Source organism: Nannobrachium achirus (assembly GCF_963921795.1).
Source record: "Nannobrachium achirus genome assembly, chromosome: 2".
In the NCBI taxonomy this organism is placed as follows: Eukaryota; Metazoa; Chordata; class Actinopteri; order Myctophiformes; family Myctophidae; genus Nannobrachium; species Nannobrachium achirus.
Window position 1 is genome coordinate 1,623,622 of NC_137811.1, and position 26,596 is coordinate 1,650,217.

At 42.0% G+C, this 26,596-nt stretch overlaps 1 protein-coding gene across 1 annotated transcript in view; it reads right to left on the reverse strand.

Annotated features, from left to right (window-relative positions):
• Positions 1-500: 500 nt before the first annotated feature.
• LOC308300811 (phosphatidylinositol 4-phosphate 5-kinase type-1 alpha-like) overlaps positions 501-26,596 on the reverse strand; it is a gene marked incomplete at its 5' end in the record, with an annotated part of 42,285 nt that continues 16,189 nt past the window's right edge. Inside the window, 12 exons of the mRNA XM_080744710.1 lie at positions 501-572; positions 1,417-1,516; positions 5,274-5,336; positions 5,579-5,714; positions 9,794-9,973; positions 10,777-10,861; positions 12,098-12,146; positions 13,106-13,189; positions 14,534-14,808; positions 15,193-15,492; positions 21,479-21,631; positions 23,951-24,068. Of these exons, the coding sequence (XP_080600836.1) occupies positions 570-572; positions 1,417-1,516; positions 5,274-5,336; positions 5,579-5,714; positions 9,794-9,973; positions 10,777-10,861; positions 12,098-12,146; positions 13,106-13,189; positions 14,534-14,808; positions 15,193-15,492; positions 21,479-21,631; positions 23,951-24,068 (1,546 nt within the window). The 3' untranslated portion in view covers positions 501-569. The remainder of the gene's footprint in view (positions 573-1,416; positions 1,517-5,273; positions 5,337-5,578; positions 5,715-9,793; positions 9,974-10,776; positions 10,862-12,097; positions 12,147-13,105; positions 13,190-14,533; positions 14,809-15,192; positions 15,493-21,478; positions 21,632-23,950; positions 24,069-26,596) is intronic.

Genomic DNA, 26,596 nt, shown 5'->3' on the forward strand with positions numbered 1-26,596 from the left:
TTTTCCCCCTCTTCACCAAAGCTCTTAGCCAAAAATAGTGGCTAAGAAAAGTGGTTAATATAAAAAAAAGGAGAAAAAAAAGGTTTCTATCACTGAAAGACTTGGAGGACCCCCTGTAGTGACTCTGATGAGGACCCCCTGGGGGTCCCGGACGGACCACCTGTTGAAGACCCCCTGCTTTTAGCCTGATTCATACTTTAGTCGCTTGCCGAAAAACAAGCAGGGTTTTTTTCTTTTCCCGTTCGCTGTGCTCTCCGTCGAAAGTCCTGTGGTCGTTCCCGAATCCAGAGACCCTTGGTTTTTGCAAGCAGTATACCCTGTGTGTAGCCCCCCCCCCCCCCCCCCCGGATAGCCCCTCCTCCTCATCTGAACGTCTCTCGCAGGCATGGAGGAAAAAGAGAGAGAGTGTAGATTGGCCGTGGATGAGTGACTCTCTCTCTCTCTCTCTCTCTGTGTGTCTGTATGACTCTCGCCCACCTCTTCTCTTCCAGAAGTGTTGTTGTTGTTCGCGTCGATTCCTCGTCGTCGTGGATCCGGCTTTCCTTTCTTCTTTTGTTTATGTTGTTGTTTTACTGCGGAGGGAGAGAATTGTACACGTTAAGGATGTGCGCATGCAGGGACTCGCTGTTTTTTGGGGGCAGAGAATGAGTAGGTTAACCCAGGGGTTCCCAAACTTTTTTGTCTCAGGGCAGCCTGTGAATATTTTTATTATCCGAGGCACCCCTACATTATAATTTTTTCCTTCTATGTCCAAAATTGTTTGTTTTGTATTTATCATCTATAAAATGTATACTAAACTAGTGAAAACAGCAGATCTACAAGCACACAACGCGTTGTGTGCTTGTAGATCGGCTGTTTTCACTAGTTTTGTGCGACAGTCTTGTATGATGAAGCAGGACTTTGCTTTACCAAAAGACAAGTCGACTTCATTAAACAAGTCGACTCCCACCAGAGAAAGTCGAAGTTGAATAAAAAAAACTAAAAGACTTTAGTTTTGCGAGGCGTTGTGAGCATGTAGATCGGCTATTTTCACAATGTCTGCTTCTATATATTTGACAATTTGGACAATGTTTAATTTGTCATTTTAGAGGTATTAAAAAGTCCTTAAATTGTCACTTTAGAAATGTGCAGATACCCTCTAATCACTTAAACTTTATGTTGGTTTGTTTACAGTTGAGTGAGAAAACAATGTTTCACATTAAGTTAATCATATGGTGAACCCCCAAAATAATTGAGGGGTCGTGTGTGATGTGATGACGTCATCAAACGATAAAGTCGACTTCAACTCAACTTTTTACCGAGTCGACTCGCAAAAATCACAAGTCGTTAATGCCCTAGTGTGTGTGTGTGTGTGTGTGTGTGTGTGTGTGTGTGTGCGTGCGTGCGTGCGTGCATGTGTGTGTGTGCGTCTCTTACAAAGCAGATGTTGGTCTCAGGGATGATGTCAGATAGGGAGACCACGTCTTCACGTCCAGACAGATTGTCGGCGGCGTCCAGCAGGGCCTCTGCTCCCACACTGGACAAAGTTCAGATTAAAATTTTTTGCAAATATCAAGTTTGGGTTATTGTTAATCTTTAGCCTACATCAAGGCAAACTATGGTATGGAAATGAACACGAACTATCATCAGCATGATAAGGCTATGCATTAATAAAGAAAAAAGATGGTGCTACCTAATTTCTGGTGGTGCTACCTAATGAAAAGGTAGGTGGCACCAGTGCTACCTATGAAAAAGTTAGTCTGGAGCCCTGCCCTTAGTTGAGAGAGAGATGAAGCAGGGACCCCCACAACCTGTTCATAGATTCCATATAGTGTACATCAGTGTATTTTGGATTCATGTCAATTTGTGTTTTCAGATATTTAACCACTTGAACCGTCAATATTTAATAAACTTGACCTTTCACTCTGTACTTAGTCTGCTCTTTTTCCCCTGTACACCAAACCTCTTTGGTGTAGCTGATCTACAAGCTCACAACGCCTCGCAGCGCGAGGCTTGTAGATCGGCTATTTTCGGCTAAAGTTCTCAGAATATGGACGTTAGGGTTAAAGAGGTTAATATAAAAAAGGAGAAAAAGAAATTCTACCACGCAAAGATTTGGAGGACCCCCTGTAGTAACTCTGATGACCCCTTAGGGGTCTCAGACCCCCTGTTGAAGACCCCTGCTCTAAATAATTAAAACCTGCAAATATGGTTTACTGGCAAATTACACAATTGTAAAATAATGTAATGTAGTGTAATGTCAGGTATGCACTTGTACTGTATGTCAGCACTGTGTGTTTTGCACTATTCTTTTACATTTTCTGTATTTCTGTTTGTCTTGTTGTATGTTATGTACAGCCTGCAAGTCCAAGACAAATCCCCCTCGGGACCAAATAAAATAAACTTGAATCTTAAAACTGTATGAAACAAACAAGTCATACAAGATCTATGTCAATAGCTCAACCATAGACTAAAGATTAATGGACAGCGCCACAACAGTTTCTATCGACCGCAAATGAAGCTTATTTTTCAGCAATTTCAAATCCGCCACATCCTTCTATATTCAACGGGAACCCGGAAGTATAGGTTTCAATTCCAGCGCAACACAACTAATATTGAGTGGTTCCTCCGCATTCAACACAAAATGCCACTTTTAATGACTATTGCAGTGTCAGAATTATTCAAACCCTTAACTTTACCGCTTCGAACGTCAGTTTGGCTACAGCACAGATATAAGTGTCCATTGAAAAAGATTTGGTTTGGAAATAATCCATAGATAATTTTCTATAACATCGCAAAGGTAAGCTACTTTTTGATGTCACCAGCACAAATAAATAAATAATTGCGACCAAAGGTCGCATTTACCCTGAAAAACATTGTCGCTTGAGTGTACGTACGTACGTATGTATTCTGTACAGGAAGTGATGTCAGTGAGTCGAGACATCACTTCCTGTAAATGGCGGCTACACAAGACTAAGAAAGACAAAAAAAAGAGAAGGATACACAAGACTAAGAAAGACAAAAAAAAAGAAGAATAAAAAAGAAAAAAAGGAGGAGGAGGATAAAGATACCAAAGGAGAGAGAAGAAAGGGTAGATGAGGTACAATGTGCTGTATCCTCCTCCGATCTGATACGGGGCGGCTGGACTTAGATCACCTATGAAAGAATGTCCATCCACCTGGATAAAGAAAATGTAACAAGGAGGTGGCAACGGGGCGGCCAGATAAAGTTATTAGGCCTGGATCCGACTTTAAGTCGACGCACAGGATTCCAGAAGTGTAGTGCTTATTCGCTCTTGTATCAAACCGGTACTCGAAACGTTCTTAGAATTTAACATATTTTCTAACGTAAACATGGGGGCGGCTGTGTTAAGAACGTTTTGTTGTCAAGCTCAACGTTGGGCATTTGGACCTATACATGGAGAAATGGAGCAAACCTGTTTGGCCTAAACATGGAGATGTGGAGAACACTATATAAGGAGATAGTCCAGTCCATCATGTCATATGGGACTACCGTCATAGACAGTAGCCATTGTTAGGCTGGAGTCAATGGCTGTCTGACTGTCTGTACAGGAAGTGATGTCACATGACATACTTTTTATGCCCATATATGAGTCATTCTGTACCACATCTCCATGTTTAGGCAAACTCCACACAGAAAGGCCCTATCGCCAACCCCACCTAGGGTGTGGGCGATAGGGCCTTTCTGTGTGGAGTTTGCATGTTCTCCCCGTGTCTCCTAGAGTTGATAGCCTCACAAAAACATGAACAACTAGAATCGTCAGAGAAACGCTGTGGTTGGCCAGATGGTCAAGAATTGGCGCGACCTCGTCCTTTAGGGCCAGGTCGAATGTCACCCTGAGGTCGCATGTCACCCTCAGGTGTCTTACTAGTAAATATGGCACTAGAACTGTTAATGGCAAGTGTCTTAACCCATTTAGGCCTAGGATTATTGACCGCTTTAACAATTGAAAAATAGCAGATATACAAGCTCACAACGCGGCACCGAGTGCCGCGCTGCGAGCTTGTAGATCTGCTATTTTTGAAAAATCATGATATATTCTTTGCAAGTCTTTGAATATATCTATTTAAAAGCGAACATTTGTAACTCAAATATTTGCTTCTGGGTGGTCCCTGGAACAACATATTTTGAGATGGGGGTCCGCGGCCAAATACCTGTAATTTTGGGAAAAAGTTTGAGAACCACTGATTTAGAGGAAGGATTTAGAAGTCGGGTCACAGATCGGGTCAAAGATATTCAAAGACTTGCACACATTTTCACGATTTAAAAAAAACTAGCCCTTACCCGTTCAAAGATATGAGCTCTGAAATGATGTGCAGTGTGTGGGTTATGGGGTGTGCACTGTGCACACAGTATATGAGGGATGGAAAGTAACTTTAACTGGTGCTTACATGATAATATGTAGGAGCATCAATGTAAGAAATACCCGTTTCGTTTAATGGCTACAGAGATACTGTGTACCGATCTGCATGATTTTTGGACAACATCTATAACGGGGCCAGACAACCCCCCCACCACACACACACACACACACACAAACACACACACACACACACACACACACACACACACACACACACACACACACACACACACACACACACACACACACACACACACACAGCTGGTTAAACATGTTGCCTCATGCTAGATGCAGAATAGATAAGCCTCATGCTAGATGCAGAATAGATAGTAGATACACGATCAAAATGCTAATATACAGCATATGATTTGTGAAAGTGACAAACGGGCTTCACAGTTATGTCAGGTGTGTTCATATGCTTATGGTGATGCGATTTCAGATCAATTGCTCCAGCCATTGAGGAGAAACGCTGTGACAGACACTCAGACACTCAGACAGACAGACAGACAGACAGACACTCACTCAGACATTCCGAAAATTATATGTTAGATAGCAGATCTACAAGCTCGCAGCGCGGCACTCGGTGCCGCGCTGTGAGCTTGTATATCTGCTATTTTTCAATGGTTAAAGCATAAAAATAATGGTTAAAGTGTTTAAAATCTAACGCGACTCGGGCACGTTCCAGGTATTTGAGAGTTAAGTACTTTGTAGAGCAACCTTTTGCTATTATGAACCTGCTGGCAAACGTGATGCATAGCCAGGAAGCAGCTTCTAGCAGCATTCCTGGGGCATTCTGAGCCCCATTCCTCCCGTGTAGAGGCCTACTGTTCACCAATATTCCTGGGTTTGCGTTCCTAGACAAATAACATGTTCTACTGTTCTACTCCATGATGCCGTGCAGTAACGTTACCTTTGGGAAGCACTGTGCTCTACGTCTGTGTTGGCTGACTTGTGAACCTCTACACCGACAGACCTAGAGAGAGAGAGAGAGAGAGAGAGAGAGAGAGAGAGAGAGAGAGAGAGAGAGAGAGAGAGAGCGAGAGAGAGGGGACATGAATGGACGCAGACAAAACAATACAGTACAAGTAAAGCAACATCAGTGTTACCAGATGGGAAATGTTGAATTATCGTACCGGAGGCTCAGAATTATCGTATTTGACATGAAACTATCGTACACGGCCAAAAAAGAGAAATGTATAATGTATATAATGTTACCGTAGGGGGGGTGAGGAGGGGGCCAGTCCGTTGCTGCCTAGAGATGAGGTGGACAGGTTGGCCTCGGCGTCGCCGGTGCTTCCTGCGAGGGGAGGAGGCGTCCTGGGAACCAGGTCTGGTCTGCCTGACTGCACCTCTGTGGGTCAACACAAATTAACACAACTATCAAATGTCAAAATCGGACCCGTGCAGGACTCTGGCTCGGAGTCAATTTGAAAAAGAAAAATGACAATCGCGGCAATCAGTGCTTTTGTAACGGCCGGTAGAGAAGCAGTAAGAGCCGCTCACTCTTGACGTCCTCGTCCCGGACGACAAAGCAGACGCGGACGGAGCTGATGTGTGAGCAGCGGGAGCTGGCGATTGAGAACGGGCTGTGAGGAAGACGAACGGACGGGAAGAAGTTCTCACCCCCACTGAGGTTAAGGTTAGGGTTTGGGGTAGGGTTAGGTGGTCGTTAGAATCCACGTTGTCAAAGATAAAAGCACAAAAGAAAGTAGACTTCGGTAGCCAGGTTTCGCTAGCTCAGTCGGTAGGGCAGCATGAATGAATATTCGGGTCAGCATGTGTCGGCACATGCACACAACACGCGTACTTCGTCCGTGAAGCCGTCCGGACGAGGACGAGGAGAAAGAGCGGCTGCCTCTCTAGAGAAGGGCTCGTTTTAAACACGAACGTGATCTGGAGTTAGATTTACGAGATAAATCCACTTTTGTGAATCTCATAACACTGGCCTGTATAGGGGAACCGGACCTCCTGATCACGTTATCTGCCGTTGCATTCTGGGAATTGGAGTGTTTCTCGTCGTGGCTTACCCAGACATCAAGCTACTGTTTAATATAAAACCCTATCAGACACGTCGAACGCGGAGACATTAATGGCGTTTCCATAAAGCCTCTTAATGCGCATTTAAGGCTTATTTGCTAAATCTTTTTATGGAAACACTTCAAAATGCGAATAAACTTATTTTTCGCAAAAAAAAATATCCGCTTGGAGGAGGTGGATTTTGAGGCTTTATCGAATAAACTAAATGCGCATTTGTGAATGGAAACGGGTCAGACAATAAATGCGAATAGATTATGACGTTCTGGTCCATATCGTCCTCCTATAACACTTTCCCCCTCCGCTTAATTAACGTCCATTGTATAGCGTTGGCCCACAAAACAACCCGGTTGTTACACACGGAGTGACCCTTCGTCATCACACTGTGTTGCGCGTGCCAAAAGTGGCCGATCTACAAGCTCACAGCAGCTCGCATCTGCGACGCTGCAGGATGCAGTCTGCCCGGAGGACTCAACCCGGCGGTGGGCCGGCCGCCTCGGCCCCCGGCCGGGGTCGCTTGCTCTGTGCCCCCGCCGGAGGGATTTTCTCCGCGGCGGTGCGTCGCGACCGGCTCTGGGTCGGGATGAGTGTGCAGTGTGGTAGTAATATTTATAGTGTAACAAATAAGTGTACTGTATGTAGTCTACAAGAAAATCTCACTAGGCTACTACATTTAGATGTACCTGCTGCTGTCAATCTAACAGCTGACAACCATGGACTGTGACCTCCACTTCTCCTCTGTGTCAGCATAAAACCTGTACTAAGTGATACTATACATGGTCATTGCAACTTAACCAGTCAGCCTTATTATAAACTGTATGGTACTTAGTATAGATGCTTAGTTTCTATCTCCATCTAGGGAGAGCATCTTGGTGTATAAGAAGTGTCCCATATGACACTTGAGGAGGGTCTTCTGCCCAACAGGGCAAAGCTCTGGCCAGCAGGCCAGAGCTCTCTATGCTGTGTATGCTGTATGCTGTTTCTCTGATGCTGATGAATCTTCTTCAATAAATGGTTGACTTCACCCTGACTGGATATTAATATTTTTCTATCATATCTGGCGACCACGAAGGGACCCATATTTCATCTTTACCATAGATGGATACTTGGTCAAAAGAACTCTGGGTTGAAGAAACATTTTTGGAAAGGAGATTTTTGAAAGCAGACCTAAAGCAGGTCCACCACCATGAAGAACAAAGAGGAGACCGCTACAGAAGCAACTTGCAAGCTATGCAAAACCAGCAAGAACTGACTTTCAAGCAGATCTACAAGGTCGAGACCTCACAGATTAACAATAATCTTGTGATGACTGCAGCCTGTGGTGACAAGGAGGGCAGATTGCTATTCACCAACATGGAGAGCAAGTCGGGCACCAAGAAACAACACAGACTGACAGCGGAGGTGACGAAATCGACACCATGTCGAACACCAACATGACTTTTGCCACAGTAGGAGGGGACGAAGCCAAGGAGACACACATGCGGTGTGAGAGCCACTGAACTGGAGCCCCCCAGCCCAGTGGAGATCCAACAGAAGCAGAGACATTAACATAAGCCAAATGAAGATGGGCAGATGGAGGACAACGCCATGAAGACTACAACAATTATATGTTTGATATGAAGCTGAGTAATTTATATAGGAATAATGTTAGCTAAAAGTTGAGATCTAAAATATGAGTCAACAAGGCATTTGCCACTAATGTAAGAATATTTGGTTTTATAGTCTAAACTCTGTTGTTTCAACATTGAAGAGTTGTCAGGCAGCTCCGGGAACGTGGTGACTGTCAAGGAAAACGCTTGAGTCAGACGGGAGTACATGCGGGCTCTTGATTTTGTAAAACAGAGTTTCAAAGTACAAACAAATATAGATTCACATTTACTAAATTCTAACTTTCTCATATCTCAGCGGAAAAGTTCTGTTTAAGAAAAGGAAAAAACAGTACCTGTGTAACTCAGGGTGCTATTTAATTATAGCTTCACGGGGGAACCGTGGTAGACTAGAAATACCTTGCATGATAGAAGGTGTTTGCCGTATAGAACTCGGACGTGTAATACCTTAAGTCAAAGGTGTTAGCCGTGGAACGCGGACGTATAGCTATTTAACATATAGCTATCATGTGGAAATCATGAATTAATTATTTAAATTGCTATATCAACATGTAATTGTCTGAAAGGTCTATTGATTTGGCACTCTATAAATATCCTGTTGTATGTAAATGAATAGAGTATTCATTCACAAAAAAAAAGGATGGAATGTGGTAGTAATATTTATAGTGTAACAAATAAGTGTACTGTATGTAGTCTACAAGAAAATCTCACTAGGCTACTACATTTAGATGTACCTGCTGCTGTCAATCTAACAGCTGACAACCATGGACTGTGACCTCCACTTCTCCTCTGTGTCAGCATAAAACCTGTACTAAGTGATACTATACATGGTCATTGCAACTTAACCAGTCAGCCTTATTATAAACTGTATGGTACTTAGTATAGATGCTTAGTTTCTATCTCCATCTAGGGAGAGCATCTTGGTGTATAAGAAGTGTCCCATATGACACTTGAGGAGGGTCTTCTGCCCAACAGGGCAAAGCTCTGGCCAGCAGGCCAGAGCTCTCTATGCTGTGTATGCTGTATGCTGTTTCTCTGATGCTGATGAATCTTCTTCAATAAATGGTTGACTTCACCCTGACTGGATATTAATATTTTTCTATCATAGCAGCCCATCCCAGCTCTGTGCACTGTGGAAGTATTAAGCACGTCGGTCAGACGGACCCAGGCAGGATCTCCCAAGAATCGCATTTCATCAGTTTAATGGAAACAGGCATTCATGAGATAGAAGCCTTCAAAGTCAGACAAAACAAACACTGCCACCTTCCTAAATTTCTAGTGCACGGATCAATTTTTAGTGCACGGATCGTACACGCCCATGCCTAGATTTTTAACTGCTTTCAAACCAAAACATCCGCTTGGAAATCCGTTCAGGCATTCATGAGATAGAAGCCTTCAAAGTCAGACAAAACAAACATTTTGCCATTTTGAAAGATGTGTTTGTTATAGGGCTAAACATGCAATTTCGCGATTGCGATCATGCCTAATACATTTTAGGCATTTTTGGATTTTTTTTTTTTTCAAAATGGCTGCCAACTCGGGAAACTCGGGCCTTGGCAATCATTAATATGCATTTCTGATAATTCGCTTCCCTAATTCGAATAAGTTTATGGAAACATGGCTATAGACAAGTTTGGCGCGTGCACACATCGTCAGCAGAGTGTTATTTAAACATTCATCAGTTCATAGAACACTGTGTGTTAAAATGGGGAGAATCATTTTGTAAAAAAAAAAAAAAGTAAACTGCATTTAAAGTGAACCAAAACAAAGTGTAAGTGAAGTTGCGTACCAGCGTCTCCCTCGGTCTCGGTGCTCCTGTAGTGGCTGTGGTAGAGCGGCCGGGGGTCCGGGTGGGCAGCAGAGTACCCGCTGGCGTAGGGCAGAGGGGTGGGGGCGTTGAGCGTGGGGTTCCTCCTCAGACCCCCGGGGACCCCCCCGCCTCGACTCTTCTTAGACGGAGAGGGCTTCACTGAAACCACGGAGGGAAGAGGGACACGGGATCAATAACGCCATTATGATGTTAAACCCACCAATCCTTTACGACAAGGGTCTTCAACAAGGGGTCTTTTATTTGGGGTTTTGGGATTTAGAGGACATTTTGAAGATGCAGCAACAAACATGTTTAACCCATTCAAGCCTAGAATTATTGAATGCTTTAACCAGTGAAAAATAGCAGATATACAAGCTCACAGCGCGGCACCGAGTGCCGCGCTGCGAGCTTGTAGATCTGCTATTTTTGAAAAAAACGTCGTGAAAATGTGTGCAAATCTTTGAATATATGTATTTTCAAAGCGAACGTTTGCAACTCAAATCTTGCTTCTGGGGGGTCCCTGGAACTAGATATTTTGAGATGGGGGTCCGTGGCCAAATACAAATCATTTTGGGGGTCCTTCAAATGAAAAGGTTTGAGAACCACTGACATAGTAGTCTCTCAAGAACAGACTAACTGAGCTCCAGTTAAGTGAAAATGACCTTTTCTTTGACGATGGCTGGCCAGATTGCTGACATAGAAACATAGGTTTTTAAAAAAATCTTTGAAGGATTCAAAAGACACTCATAGAATCGTGTCAAAATTCCAATTTTCATGATTTTTCAAAAATAGCAGATCTACAAGCTCGCAGCGTGGCACTTGGTGCCGCGCTGTGAGCTTGTATATCTGCTGTCAATAGTTAAAGCATAAAATAATAATACACTATAATGTGTACCTGTTCTAAATGGGTTAAGACATTAAGACATGTTACATGGGATCATGTTTATAGCATGTAGACTTACATGGGATCTTCTTAAAGGCAGTGTTGCACATGAACTGCTGGAAGCGCTCAGCGTAGAAGCCAGGTCTGTGGACCGACACTGTGTCCTGTGCACACACACGCACACACACAGAGGAGACATAATTTTTTTTAACTTAATCTACAAGCTCACAAGGTGCCCTTTTTGACACAGCTGAAAGTGGAAATGTCAGTCACCCCAGCCAAATAAGGAACACACACGGGAGAGTGTTTTCTGCTGGTGTTTCAGTCCGAGTGTATCAAAGGGTGCGTTCGGAAATGCGCACCGGTTCTGGTTAGGGTTAGTTTTAGGCATAGTTTTACTGAGGTTAGGGTTGGGTTTAGGCACTCACTACACTGAGCACACACCCTGTGCGTATTTCCGAACGCACCCTTTGATACACTCGGACTGAAACACCAGCAGAAAACACTCTCCCGAACACACACAGACCAAATTTGGCCCATTCATGTTATTTGTACCAGTGGTTTCCAACCGATTTGGCATTTTTGCATCACAACACACGTTAGGACTTTTGTTACATTGCGAGAAAATGACCGAACCAATCAATGACTTTGACTTTCAACTGCTGTCTGTACAACAGTGAAAAGCGGCCCCTGATTGGTCCGGTCATTTTCTGATTTCTCAAACTCACTGCCTATGGGCCGAAAGTCCAGACTGATACCGTGAAGGAACGTCATCAGTACGGATGGGACGATATGAACATATCATGTCACGATTATTCATTATTGTGACGTTCATTATTTGCGATGCGTTGTGAGCTTGTAGAGATGCTATTTTTTTGGCAGAGAGATTTGATAGAGAGTGAACAAAGAAAACCTGTATCAAGTACGTTATTTCCACGTCCGTTTTACCAATTCTAGAGGGTTTAAGTGGTACCAGACATGCAGCTCGCCAAATAAAAGGTGAATTGATCCCAGTGCATGATGGAGGACGATATCACGATAAATTAAATCTCCACGATACGATTATCGTGAGTGTTTTTTTATCACGATAAACGATAATATCACTCGTCCCATCCCTAGTCCCCTGGAACTAAATATTTTGAGATGGGGGTCCATGGCCAAATACATATAATTGTGGGGGTCCTTCACATGAAAAGGTTTGAACACCACTGACATGGAAACAAAACAAACCTTTAAACCTTCTTTTCAAAAGTAGCAGATCTACAAGCTCGCAGCGCGGCACTCGGTGCCACGCTGTGGGCTTGTATATCTGCTATTTTTCCAATAGTTAAAGTACCCAGGGCCCAGAAATTGGTGCGACAAGTTACCCCTGCAACCAGTTACAGTGTATAGGCTCTTACCCCATCATGGACCAGGGCCTTCCACGAGTGTTCCAACTTCTTGATAAATCTAAAACAAATCACATTAAAACAGACGCGACCTGTAAATTCACTGTCAACATTTCATCATCATTGAGTTATTGTGAACGATTACATCAACAGAGTAAAGGGTTTAGGGAGCCCCGTTTAGACGGCTGTCAGAAGAATGAGGGAAACAATGAGTGCAAACATCTTTCAGACGTCTATTCATGGGCACATAAAAACAGGGATTTTAAAGGTGCGTTATTGTTGCTGTCTGACACCTTGTATCTCCATACTTAATTGTGTTATGTTTTTTTTTGTAAAGTAATGCCCTGCTTCGTCTTAAGCCCTTTGCACACAGACGCGTTTATCCGCACGGATAAAATAGATTGTTTTCTTTTTTTTTAAAGAAAACAATGATTCTCTACGACCTCATGCACACCGGATCCGAATTTGCCGTGCGACGAGTGGCTGCGGCTGTGCGCTTTTTTCTCTCTCGATCGAACCCAGTTCGATTCGTGCATCTTGTCACTCAACTCAATTCTCCTTTTATGACTCCTTTTGGGATCCGCAGCGCCGATTCCGCACAGCCTTGCACACCAAATCCAATGTGTTTTATTCATGCAGCAAACGAAAAAAACGCAACTGTCCTGTGTGCAAAGGCCTTTACAAGTGTGGCATAAAAGGGGAAAATCTTGATAGTCCGACGTCCCATTAGTCCGATTTCGGGTTAGGTTTAGGTTTAGGTGTTTTATACATAGGTTTAGGTATAGTTTTACTGAGGTTAGGGTTAGGGTTATGGTGTTTTATACATATTGAACCAATGAAAAGTATCAAAAACTCAAATTTTAGCTACATTGGATCCACTGGAAAACGGGGTATAACAATGTTGGACATGCAAGGTTTTCACCCTTCAAAGACGATATTATAGTACAGTAAGCATTGTGAACACGGTGTGCATTGTGTAGAGCTGGATGAAACATCATGGGTGTGTAGAGACATACTGACCTGTAGGACTGCAGGATGTCGATGATTCCAATGTACACCAGCATCCTCTCTCCTTTGGTGTTCCTCGCTGGGATGCCCCCCATGCTGGAAAGGACATGGTCACAGTTTAAACTCGTTTAGGCCTAGAATCATTAGTCGGGGCGTTAGGGATATTTCGCACTATATTAGTCTAAAATTTTGCACAGATGTAGCCCAGGGCATGCTCTAATATTTTAGCTAGGACGCCCGAGTCGGCGACCTTCGGGGTCGCCACAGCGGCCAAATCAAGTTGGGCTCCCATCGACGTTCTATACAGGAGGAAAATACCCAGAAAAAAATCTGCTTTAAGTAGGATGTGAGGGGTCTAACTAGGGGTTTGTGATGATGCTGAATCCATTGTAAGCATTTGTTTTGCACAAAAAAAACATTCCTTGGGCTATAAATGGCCCAAGAAAACGCCCACCAAACGGTGAAAAGTGATGACTCATCACTTTTCATCACTAAACCATCGTTTTCTGGGGCCATTTATAGCCAAAGGAATGTTTTTTCTGCAAAACAAATGCTTGCAATGGATTCAGCATCATGACAAACCCCTAGATAGACCCCTCACATCCTACTTAAATACCCAGAAAAAATATGCTTTTCTGGGTATTTTCCTCCCGTATAGCTAAATCATTAGAGCATGCCCTGGGCTACATCTGTGCAAAATTTGGCCATGTTATCTCGCTAACGCCCCCGACTACATTGAATGCTTTAACTATTGAAACTACCGAGTGCCGCGCTGTGAGCTTGTAGATCTGCTATTTTTGAAAAATCTTTTTTTATTTATTTATTTATTTGCAAGTCTTTGAATATAATCTATTTAAAAGCGAACATTTATAACTCCAATATTGGCTTCAGGGGGGTCCCTGGAAAAACATATTTTGAGATGGGAGTCCGCGGCCAAATACATGTAATTTTGGGGGTCCTTGACATGAAAAAGGTTTGAGAACCACTGATTTTTCACGATCTTTCAAAAATAGCAGATCTACAAGCTCGCAGTGTGGCACTCTGTGCCGCGCTGCGAGCTTGTATATATCTGCTATTTTTCAATAGTTAAAGCACAACAAAATGGTTTAAGTGGTTAAAACGCGACTCGGGCGCATTCCAGGTCTTTGAGGGTTTTATACAAGCTGACAACACGTCACATGAGGTGAGCTCTTTGCCAAAAATAGCAGATCTACAAGCTCACAACTATTTTTGGCTAAAGTTCTCCAAATATAGACGCTAAGGTTCAAGTGGTTAATATTAAAAAGGAGGGTAAAAAAAAAGGTTTCTATCACACAAAGATTTGAAGGACCCCTGCAGTAGCTCTGAAGACCCCCTAGGGTGGTCCCGGACCCCCTGTTGAAGACCCCCGAAGTAGAGGAAGACGGCATTGACAGCAGAACAGAACAGAACAGAACTCACTGGTCCTCAGACTCCATGGCTCCCTTCCCCCTCGCCTCCCCCTGGATGGACTCCATGGCCGTGCAGTAGAGGCTCTTCTGGGCCTGGGGCCGCCGCAGCTGGTCCGGGGTCACCGCCCCCTCCGACCCCCCGCTGTCCCCCGAATGTCCCCCGCCTCCTCCTCCCCCTCCCCCGCCGCCGCCCCCTCCCCCCCGCTCCTTCTCCCGGCTGGCCTGGTCCAGGTTGTGGATGCCCATCAGCAGGCTGTAGTCCATGATCTTGAAGCTCTGCAGCAGCTGCACAAACACACAAGAAATAAGGATGTCCGATATTGACTTTTTTTTTTACCGATAACAGATAATATCCCAACACTTAAATTCCGATACCGATATTAACCGATACCGATATATGCTAATAAAAATATCTAGCAGTGATTCTCAACCATTTGAATTTCAAGGACTCCCAGTTATTTTTTTTTTATTTATTTTTTTTGTCTTTTTATGCCTTTATTTGATCACCCTGTTGACAATATGCCTTCCGGTTGGTTCTAGCGGAAGTGGCGGAAGTCCTGCATTTAACGGAAGTTACGTCATGCGGTTGCAGTCTTCAGTCTTGTTCAGGTTCAGGGTTAGTGTTTAGGGTTAGGGTTAGGGTATAGCGTTAGTTTTAGTCTCTCTCACCAGACAGTCTCGGTGGATGGTCTTGTTCAGGGCGTTGTAGTTGTCGGCCTCCAGCAGCAGGCCGTCGGGCAGGTCCTGGATGAAGTCCAGGTCCTTGTAGGTGGGCACCGGCTTGTCGCGCTCCTTGGCCGAGGCACGCCGCTTGTACGTGGAGCCCTTCAGGTCGTACTTGAGGTGCATGGGCACCGAGCGCGGCAGCAGGTTGTTCATCACCACGATGCGGATGTTCTTGCCGCCCGCCTGCACGCAGTACAGCCCGTAGAACTTGGGCAGCAGCGTGCGCTTGTTCTGGTTCAGGTTCTGCGAAGGGCAGACAGTGATGGAAAAAGTTAAAGCGGTGGTTCTCAGACTTTTACATTTCAAGGTCTTCCCTTAACTCTGACAGTATACAGTATACCTAACGCGTCCATTTGGTTCCATTTGTATACTATCAGAGATACAGACAGGGTTCCCACGATTTTTTACCAATTAATTTCCAAAACTTGTCCAAAACTTTTCCAGAATATTTAACTCAATTTCCAGGACTATATAACAATAATTCAGCTCAATAACAGGTCAGCTCAATAACATGCTCACAACGGCGTTGTGAGCATGTAGATCGGCTATTTTCACAATTTCTGCCTTTAATAATGGACAATTTGGCCCATGTGTAATTTGTCATTTCAGAGGTATTAACAAAATCAATAACCAAGGACAATGCATAGATATTTTTTTCCAGGACCTTCCAGGACCCTTGATAAATTCCAAAACTTTTCCAGTACTGAAAAAAAAAAAATCTAATTTCAAAATATTTCCAGGAATTTCATGACCGTGGGAACCCTGTACAGACCTCTATGTGTCAATTTGGACCCCTCTAAAGGAACCCTGCAATCCACTTTGAGAACCACAGAGTTAAAGTATCAATACTGCTATGTAGAAATACTCTGTTACAAGTAAAAGTCCAGAATAAAAAAAAAAAAAAAAAAAACTTGAATAAAAGTAGGCCTACAAAAGTATTGCTATCAAAAAATACCAAAAGTAGAAAGTACTTCTCATGCAGAAAGTTCAATTTCAAAAAATTTAATAAAAAAAAATAAGTCTAAATAAATAAAATAAATGGTGCATTTTATATAGCGCTTTTAATCCAAAGCGCTTTACATAGATTGTGCATTACATTCACCCATTCACACACACATTCATACACCGGTGGCGGAGGAAGCCATGCAAGGCACCAACCTACTCACCGGAGGCAATTAGGGGTTCAGAGTCTTGCCCAAGGACCCTTCGACATTAACTCAGGGGGAGCCCGGATTCGAACTGGGAACCCTTCGGGATTTATACCCTTCGTGCTCTAATACCAGTTTCTCTACCCCTGAGCTATGCCGCCCCTAAAGTCTACAAGCTCACAATGTGCATTGTGAGCTTAACTCATTTAGTGCCACCCTATCACCACTAGAGGGCGCCCAGTGGCCATAGAATAATAGAGATATGCTGGTAATGCATGCCCAAGCCCTGGAGCCATGACTTGCCAGAACACTTTCCTTTGTGCATGTACAGGAAGAGAATGAAGTTAGCTTGAAGTTAGCTATTGGCTACCAAGCATTTTAGAAGATCTATTTTCGGCAATTTAGCCACGATTAAACCTTGCACACCTCATGCATGGGAAAAAAACAGAGAAGAATGAGCTCTAAAAAATCCAATGCAACCCTGGATTGCATTGGAGTGGATTTGTGCAGTTTGTTCACAGCTTTCAAACAAAAAAATCCGATTGGAAATCCGTTCAGGCATTCTTGAGATAATAGCCATTATGTTTTACATGTTATGTAAACAAAAATGGCTGCCCTGTATGTTAGATGGGGTTGTATGGGGGTGGAACATGCAAAATCGCGATTGAAATCATGTTCACTAGATTTGATGGGGTCCAAAAAAAAATTTTAAAAAAAAATGTTTCAATTTTTTTTTATTTTTTTTTAATATCCCGAACTAGTTCGGGATAGGCACTCAATGAGTTAAGTGCTTAAGTGGTTATTGTTTTTTTTTTTTTTTGTAAAAGTTTGTGCCAAGATGTAGGCCATATCTAGGCCAGATGTAGGCCACGCTTCAGTTTACTTTATCCCCAGACATTTTTTTTTACAAGTGTTTCTCCTTGTTTTGACTGGACAAACAAGATGTTGACTCTGTAGCACCTGTTCCAGAGGCAATGCTAAAAAAGTAAAAGTATCAATACTGCTAAGCAGAAATACACTGTTAAGTAAAAGTCCAGAATTCAAAAATGTTCCTACCATGAAATAGCCAGGAAGTATATTTGTTTAGTTGAATGGTAGTTAACACTTTGACCGCCACAGAGGTCATATGACGTCACGCTTTTACACCCCCCGCGCTGCCACCGGCGTCATATGACGCCGGAATGTCTTTTTTTTTAATTAACACAAGATTAGGAGCATATGTATCACTGACGCTTGGATTCAGCCGTCCTGGGCCCTGGAATGACTAAAATCACAATGTTTACCATTGTGTGGCCAATCAGCTTGTGTTACCTTGTGTTACCATGGTGATTTGGTACATGACCGTCCTCCCCAGGCCTGGGATTGCTGGATGGACGGCAACTTTGGCAAGAAGCAGCAGCCATGTGTTTGGGGGGGGGTTTAGTTTAGTGCTTTACTATACTACTGAGGACTACTTCTACAGCCGTTACATGTGATCTGAAAAGTTTTACTGGATCGTCATGGTTCATCGACCAGGCCACCAGGGACCACCGAGCCGCGGCGTCGCAGCGAAAAGAACTGCTATATAAAGTAAGTGGTTGTTGCTAGATTGATTGATTGATACATACAGTGGTGTGTTGGCGTGTTTGGGGGGTCGCGACGTCGCTCCGAGAGCAAGCATGAGATGAGAGATGATTATGCTCATCTCGGATCACAACAGGTGGTCCGCGCGCGGACCACCGATCGAGCAGGGCGTTTAGCTCAGCGGCGTCAGTTCAGAAAAAGCTAAGTTATGGCAACTTGACTGGTGTCTTTCACGCGCGCGAGGCTCGCGTGCAAGACACCAGTCATGTTACATACCTTTACAACAGGCACGATTACAGTACATTTTATTATATTCCCCCTGTAGCCAAGGTATGGCAGCTGCCATAGCTTGCCATACCCAATTGACGCCTCTTTAGCTTAGCTTGGTGAGAAAGGAGGACAGATGCTCCATTTAGTGCAAAACAAACACATCCCAGCAAAACAACCACTATAAGTCACTCGCAAACGTCGCAGTCTGACCAATCCAGCGAGATGGATTGGTCAGACCTTGTACCAGTTCACTGGTACAAGGTCTACTAAAAGGAGATCATGAGATCCATGAAAAGACTAGGCTTATTTCCATAGTAAACCATTGCAGTATCTCATATAACATTGAATGACAGACGGATAGAACACAGTACTATGCAGTAGATATAGTCAGGAAAAAAGGGGGAAATAAAAAACAGTATAAAAACATACAGTAGGTAAATACAAAGAAGGGATTGATTGATTGATTGATTGATTGAAGACTATTAGAAGTTTGCATAGGAAAAGGTACAGTTTCATGACGGTACAGTTCACTGGTACAAGGTCTACTAAAAGGAGAGCCATGAAAATACTAAGCTCATAGTGCCTTGCTGGGCTATGAGCTTGTAGATCGGCTATTAGGCATCATATGTAAATGGCAGATCTACAAGCTCATAGCGCGGTGCCGGGCTATGAGCTTGTAGATCTGCTATTTTGGAAATATATGTACCTGTGTATATAAAATGTATAGCAAATAATTATATATACCTTATGGTAATTATGTTTTTTTTTTTTTCATAATTACTCTTACTTGCAGTTGCCTGGTCTGGATTCTAACATGGTGAAGTTTGTCGCAGTTGGCTTGACTTTGTCAATACAAACATTTCCATATGAATGTACATCAATTTTTATTTAATTTTATGTATTATGACTTTGAATTGCTCAGGGTAGTTTGACCGTTTTAGTTTGAAGTGACTAAAATGATGATTGCAATGGAACACATCTACAACTATACTTGAAGTGAAACAGCAATATAAAGTTTTTTTTTGTTATCTTTATCAGAGTTTTTATCTTTATTTTTGAGATGTCTGATGTCTAACTGAAGGCTTGAATAAAAAATCCCAGGTCAAAACACAGTGGATTCTACTCTGTCTCTCCTTCATCCTGGGAAGATGAAAAAAGAGCCTCTGTCAGTCTCCTGGCTTCTTCCACTTTCCTGCCTTATAACTAGACCACGGTACAACCTTTTTTAACTTTTTTTTTTTACAGCATTATGGCCTGCACCCTGTTCTTCATTTAGAGGTACTGTGTGTTCTTGTACCATTTACCAATTTGTTTCTAGGGCTTCTGAAAGTTTTTTTCCTTTGACCTCAATTATCTCAGAAAGTAAATTTCTGATGCTCCTTTTTCATCTGTACAGCTTTCGCTCTCCCTCAGGTTTCTCCACAGCAGAACACCACAGCAGGACGAAATTTTTATGGTGAAAGCTAAGGTTCCGACTCTATATTCTCTGAAATTTTTGTCAATTTTCGTACATCCTACCATTTTCAATTTATTCCGTCAAAAATGAATGGCCGTCTATGGTGGCAAGGGTTTTACCCTTAAAACCCTTAACATTGTGGCAGTCAAAGTGTTAAGGCTGTCCCGATTATGACATTTTACATGACGATTAATTGTCACTCAAATAATTGCAATTAGCAATATCATTGTGTTTTTGTTTGGCTTGTAGGCTTTGCATATGGCAGATATGCCACATATTTGACGACTTTATACTTCAAAAAATAACATTGATAGTGGAAACAGCCGATGTACTAGCATTTTTCAACATGTAACCAATTATGACAAAAAAAAATTGATTATGTCAAATAATTGCGATTAGACCATTGTGTAATCATTGTGACGGGCCAAATGGTACAATTTACAATTACAATCTAGCCATTTAGCAGACGCTTTTAATCCAAAGTGACTTACAATAAGCAGGTAATACATCGATATAAAAAGCAAGCTAATATGTCAGTACATCAACAATAATACAAAAAATGCATATGAATATCATCTAGAAAAACAATATCATAGGTAGACCAGGCACCTAATCAGTACAAAAACAAAAAATCTAAAACCTACAAATGCTATCTCGCTTCATGTGTGGTCGTCGAGGGAAGGGGAGTGTTACAGTAGTGCTATGGTTTAGGCAGGGGCGTCAATTGGGTATGGCAGGGGTATGCAGCTGCCATACCCTGGGTCCAGTGGGGGAAATAAAAGTTACTTTTAAATTTAAATCCATGAATGTCTCTTTGTCTATCTGTGCTGGTTATTATGTTGTTAAATTACAGTAAAATAACTACAAATGCAAAATGTAACAAAATGGTCACTTTAACAAGGTATTATAATTATATTCTCTACACTTGTATTCTCCCCATCTTGACAGTATGGTATATTCCCAGGTTCCGCAGGTCAGCTGCACACACAGGTGCAATGCATTATTGTTAATTGTGGCACGTTTACTAACATGCTAAGTTTAGCTGCACTTGAACAACCGTTCCAGGCTGCCATATCCAGCCCAAGAAACCATATAAATCTGTGTAAAAAACTGACAAAACTTGTTTTCTTTTTTTTTCAGACATTGTGAAAATAGCAGATCTACATGCTCACATGTAGATCTGCTATTTTCACAATAGAACCGTGTTATCCAAAATGTAATGCCTCTTTTCCATGAGGACTCCCATCTTTGCCATACCCTAGCTTTTGCTGAACTGACGCCAATGGGTTTAAGTGGAGTCTGAAGAGGCGAGTTTCAGTCCACGGTGGAATGGTAATTAGAGATGTTACCGATCAATCGGCAATGGATCGGATCGGGCCGATCAAAGCGTGATCGGCGATAATCGGTGGTTTAGATCAAAAGGTAAATTCACCGATCCGATCGGTGCATCCGATCAACCAGCCGTTCAGTATGCCCACTTGAGGCCATTTTGGGGTATTGATTTCCACAGTGCTGAAGGAATAATTAGTTACTGCTATGATAATAAATACATAGTAATGCTGGTAAATAACTATAAGGCAAATATATAAATGAATTCATGAGTGAATTAATTAATTAAAGTTAAAACATTAACATTTAGAAAATATAAATAATATATAAATAATAACTTGATCGGATCGGTGATTGATCGGTATCGGGTGATCAAACTTTTGTGATCGGTGCTCGGTGATCGGTTCCAAAAAACCTGATCGGACCATCCCTAATGGTAATGATAGAGGTTTTGGGGTCTTACCATGAAGTATCCAGGCAGCAGCTTCTGGAGGAACTCGGCCTCTTTGTGCTGGACAGTCTTGATGATGAACTCGTCGTCGCTGGACACGTAGAACACAGAGCCACTGGCCCCCGGGTTGGACAGCTCTATTAGAGGCTCACTACACAGAGCGTACTGCAGGGGGAGACAGAGTCCAAGAAACTTCAAACTGACTGATTTAAACCAGTGGTTCTCAACCTGTGGGTCTGTAACTCTGACAGTGTAGAAATGGAACCAAATCAAACCATTTGGTTCCATTTCGGGTTCATTTGGCTCCATTAGTACACTGTCAGAGAGTTAAAGGAGTAGTTCACCCCAAAATGACTTTCTTTATAATGATTACTCACGCCATGGAGACTTGAGTTCAATATATTTTTTTTCGTATTTGTTACATTCCTAACCCCCCCCCCCCCCAAAAAAAAAGTATTTGAGTAAATGTACGCCCATTGATTCCTGATGGGGACCCAAATGCATTCGGGTCCCCATCTACAATCAATGGGGGTAAATGTATTGTAATAAAATGTTTGTCTTAGGAATGCGACAAAAATCAAAAGAAATATTATTGAACTCAAGTCCATGGCATGAGTAATCATTATAAAGAAAGTCATGTTGGGGGTGAACTACTCCTTTAAGGGAAGACCTTGCAATTTGAAAGTTTGAGAAACACTGATTTAAACGATCGTTTCAGAAAAGAATCGCTTAAAGCGTCCCTGCACTACGATACTTAGAGGAATCTAGGTATATTATCAGTGTAGGCCAAGGGTTCCCAAACTTTTTTGTCTCAGGGCACCCCATAAATATCTTTTAAATCACCCCTATATTATAGATTTCACTCCCAGCACCTTATATTTATAGCATATCGTCGTTGTCGGGTGGAAACCTTGTACGGTATGTCCAAAACCGTTCGTTTTGTATTTATCATCTATAAAATGTACTAAACTAGTGAAAACAGCAGATCTACAAGCACACAACCTCGCGAGGCGTTGTGTGCTTGTAGATCGGCTGTTTTCACTAGTTTTGTGCGACAGTCTTGTATGATGAAGCAGGGCTTTGCTTTACCAAAAGACGTACACATTTGAAACTTGGAGATACAAGGTTTCTGCCTGAGAGTGACGATATTTTAGTGATTATGTTGCGAGGAAAACGTTGAGATAATAGCCATTTTGGTTAGAACTGACTGAAACTAACTTTGTACTTCAAGTTTAAAATGATACTAAATATTTAGTGGCCAAATAAATTCCAAATATTATCAAATGATCTCGCGGCACCCCTGGACTGCTGTCACGGCACCCCAGGGTGCCCCGTCACCCACTTTGAAAACCCCTATGGCACAAAAAAATAATAAAAAAGGGGAGTTTTTCAGTTCAAACATTCTGATAAACATTTGAAGGACCAGGGCAAATAAAGACTTTTAAAATTGATGAAAACAGCATGTCATATTGAGCTTTAAGCACACTATATTATTTTAGCCAAAAATAGCAGATCTACAAGCTCACAACTCGCTGTGTTACGACCCAGTGTGAGCTTGTAGATGGTCTATTTTTGCTTGTAGGAAATACTTTATTAGTCGGAAAACGTAAACAGCACGGATGTACAGTAAAACATTTGGGCTTTTTCCCCTCCATTGTGGTCCTATGTAATCAATTCATCGCAGAGCATAGATTAATTGAATTTAGGTGGTTGATCAATTCAATGCTATATGATATAAAATAAAGTCACTCTTCTTGACTGTTCTATTAATCAAAAATGGATTCGATAAAATTATAGCTGCGAAAATAATACTGCCCTAACAAGCCAAAAAGTGCAGTAACTACAACATAAGTAATTAGTTGATAAATGGGTTTAAAAGTGTTTCAACAGATCAGGCAAAATGAGATGTCACGATTATGACATTTTACATGACGATTAATTGTCACTCAAATAATTGCGATTAACGATTTAATTGTGTTTTTGTCATTGACAATTACATTTCTGTTTGGCTTGTAGGCTTTGAAGTTGCACATGGTAGATACGACACATAACCTACAAATACAAAGAAATTACATATTTGACAATTTTATACTTAAAAAAGAACATTGATAGTGGAAATAGCCGATCTACAAGCTCGCGACGCGTTGTCAGCTTGTAGATTCCACAATTTTTTACTTAAAAATATACATGAACATTTTTCAACATGGAAACGATTATGAAAAATAATCCCGATTATGTCAAATAATTACCATTAGACGATTATGTAATAATTGTGACAGCCCTAACTGGAATATATGTTCTTGAGGTAAGTGTTTATCCTCTAAATGTGACCTTTGGGGTACACAAACAAGTCGGGGTTGTCCACAAATGTCGTTATTGCACTTTGGCTTTTGTAATCATCATCTATACATAAAAAAAACAACAACTATTCATTCACAACTGGCGTTGACAAGCATTTAGCAGTTGCTGAGGTGTGGAACTGACCAAGTAGTCGTCGGGCCGGATGCCAAACATTTCTCGGAAGTAACGGAAGGCGATGGGAGCGTACGTCTTGAAGCGAAAGTCACTGTAGTGGTGAGCTGGAGTCAAGTTACTGCCTTCACTGTTGAAACATGAAGGGAGAGGGAGAGAGACAGAGAGAGAGAAGGGGAGAGATAAACAAGTTAAGCAATTCAGGCCTGGGATTATTGAATGCTTTAACTATTGAAAAATAGCAGATATACAAGCTCACATCGCGGCACCGAGTGCCGCGCTGCGAGCTTGTAGATCTGCTATTTTTGAAAAAGTCGTGAAAATGTGTGCAAATCTTTGAATATATGTATTTTTTAAAGCCAACGTTTGTAACTCATTTTTTTCTTCTGGGTGGTCCCTGGAACTAAATATTTTGAGATGGGGGTCTGTGGCCAAATACATATCATTTTGGGGGTCCTTCACATGAAAATGTTTGAGAACCACTGACATAGTAGTCTCTCAAGAACAGACTAACTGAGCTCCAGTTAAGTGAAAAGGACCCTTTCTTTACAATGGCTGGCCAGATTGCTGACATAGAAACCTAGGTTTTTTCAAAAAACCTTAGGATTCAAAAGACACTTATAGAATCGGGTCAAAATTCTATTTTTCAAAATAAAATAAAAAAAAACAAGCTTGCAGCGCGGCACTGTGAGCTTGTAGATCTGCAATTTTGTCAATAGTTAAAGCATAACATAATAATATGCAATAACGCGTACCCGTTCTGAATGGGTTAATGTCAATCAGGTGAAAGAATCAAATTGCTAACAGTTATTTGCACACAGCTTTGGGGTAATGCTGTCGATTGATGTGTTTATTTTCGTGTCCTGCACACAAAGTGCCCAACCCTCATGGGTTTCAAATATAATTACAGAATAATACATTCCATTTACAGCTGATGATTATACAGTCTTCTCTCCCAATAAAATCTGCAGCAACAAAAGCCTGTACAAACAAACAAAACATATCTCAGGTTTTTCATGATCACCTAATCAGGGGTCCGGGACCCCTAGGGGGTCCTCAGAGTTACTACAGGGGGTCCTCCAAATTTTTTTTGTGATAGAAACTTTTTTTGTCTCCTTTTTTATATTAACCACTTGAACCCTAGCGTCCATATTGTGAGAACTTTAGCCAAAAAATAGCAGATCTACAAGCTCAGCTTGTAGATCGGCTATTTTCGGCAAAGAGCTTTGGTGTAGAGGGGAAGAAGAGCAGACTTCAATATTACAGAGTGAAAAGTCAAGTTTATTAAGTATTAACTGTTCGAGTGGTTAAATATCTGAAAACACAAATTGACATGAATCCAAAATACACTGATGATTGTGCTGTCAAACAATGAAACTATATGGAATCTACAAAAAAGTTGTGGGTGTCCCTGCTTCATCTCTCTCTCAATTAAGAGGTCCTTGGCCTGAAAACGTTGAAGACCCCTGACCTAAATCAAGGAAATCAAAACATATAGAAGACATCTTATTAGCAAATACCTCTCTTATATCATCATATGTAGGGCAATAAAACAAAAGGTATTGCAGGTGGTCCCTGACCATGCATGATTTAGTACATTAATGTAGAAAGATTTTTTAGATTTTCTTTTCACTAGTTGAGAGAAACAGTTCGGCTGTAAGAGGGCAACAGTGGCTCCGGAGGCAGAGCGGCTGCTTAGAAACCGGAAGGATCCCAGTTCGATCCCGGGCTCCCCCAGAGTTAGTGTTGAAGTAGTCTCGCGTAGCCAGACAACTAATCCACAATCTCTGAATGAGTCTAGAACTAAAGCTCCTGAACGGCGAGTAATGGAAACTGGCATTTCCGTTCATGAAAATATATTTTCAAAATACAATTTCTGCTGAGCAGCAAGCCAAATATGCTTAGATGATTTTTTATTTATATTAGGTATAATGTGCGCCATATTAAAAGCGAAGCGGAAGTGGGGAGGAGGCTTCACTTCCGCTTTAACCGGGTACTCATCACTAGTAAGACACCTCAGGGCGACAAGCGCCACATTGATGTGGACATCAGGGATGGGTTGATCCATTCCAGGAGCAGACTATCGGAGCGTTCTATCGGATGAATTACGATATGATCCGATATATACGTTTTTAGGCTCATATCGCACCGATATGCGATATATATATCGTATCGCGGCATCCCTACATGAGACTAGTATTGAAGTGTCCTTGAGCAAGACGCTGAACTCCTAGTTGCGCCCGGTGAGCAGGTTGGTGCCTTGCTTGTATGTTTGAACGGATGAATGGGTGAATGTACTGTAATGCACAATCATTGTAAAGTACCCTGGATAAAGGCGCTATACGAATAAACCATTTACCATTTTATTTACCATTTAGTTAACTAAATGACCCTGTGACCTCTGATTACCGTTGATGCAGTAATTTTCTGGGAAGTTGGAGGTCATGAATTTCAACAGAAAAAGGGAGTCGGCGTCTCAAGAAGGGGAAGTGCACCGGATTTCTAGGTTGAGTCATCATTATTAGGAAATGTGCCCATATAATCGAATGCGTATGCTCAGCCATAAATGAGTTACAATCAGTATATCAGTTAACATGAATTTAATATGGAAGAGAGGGGACTGCAACTGTGGCCCCGTTTAGACAACATTTTCTAGAG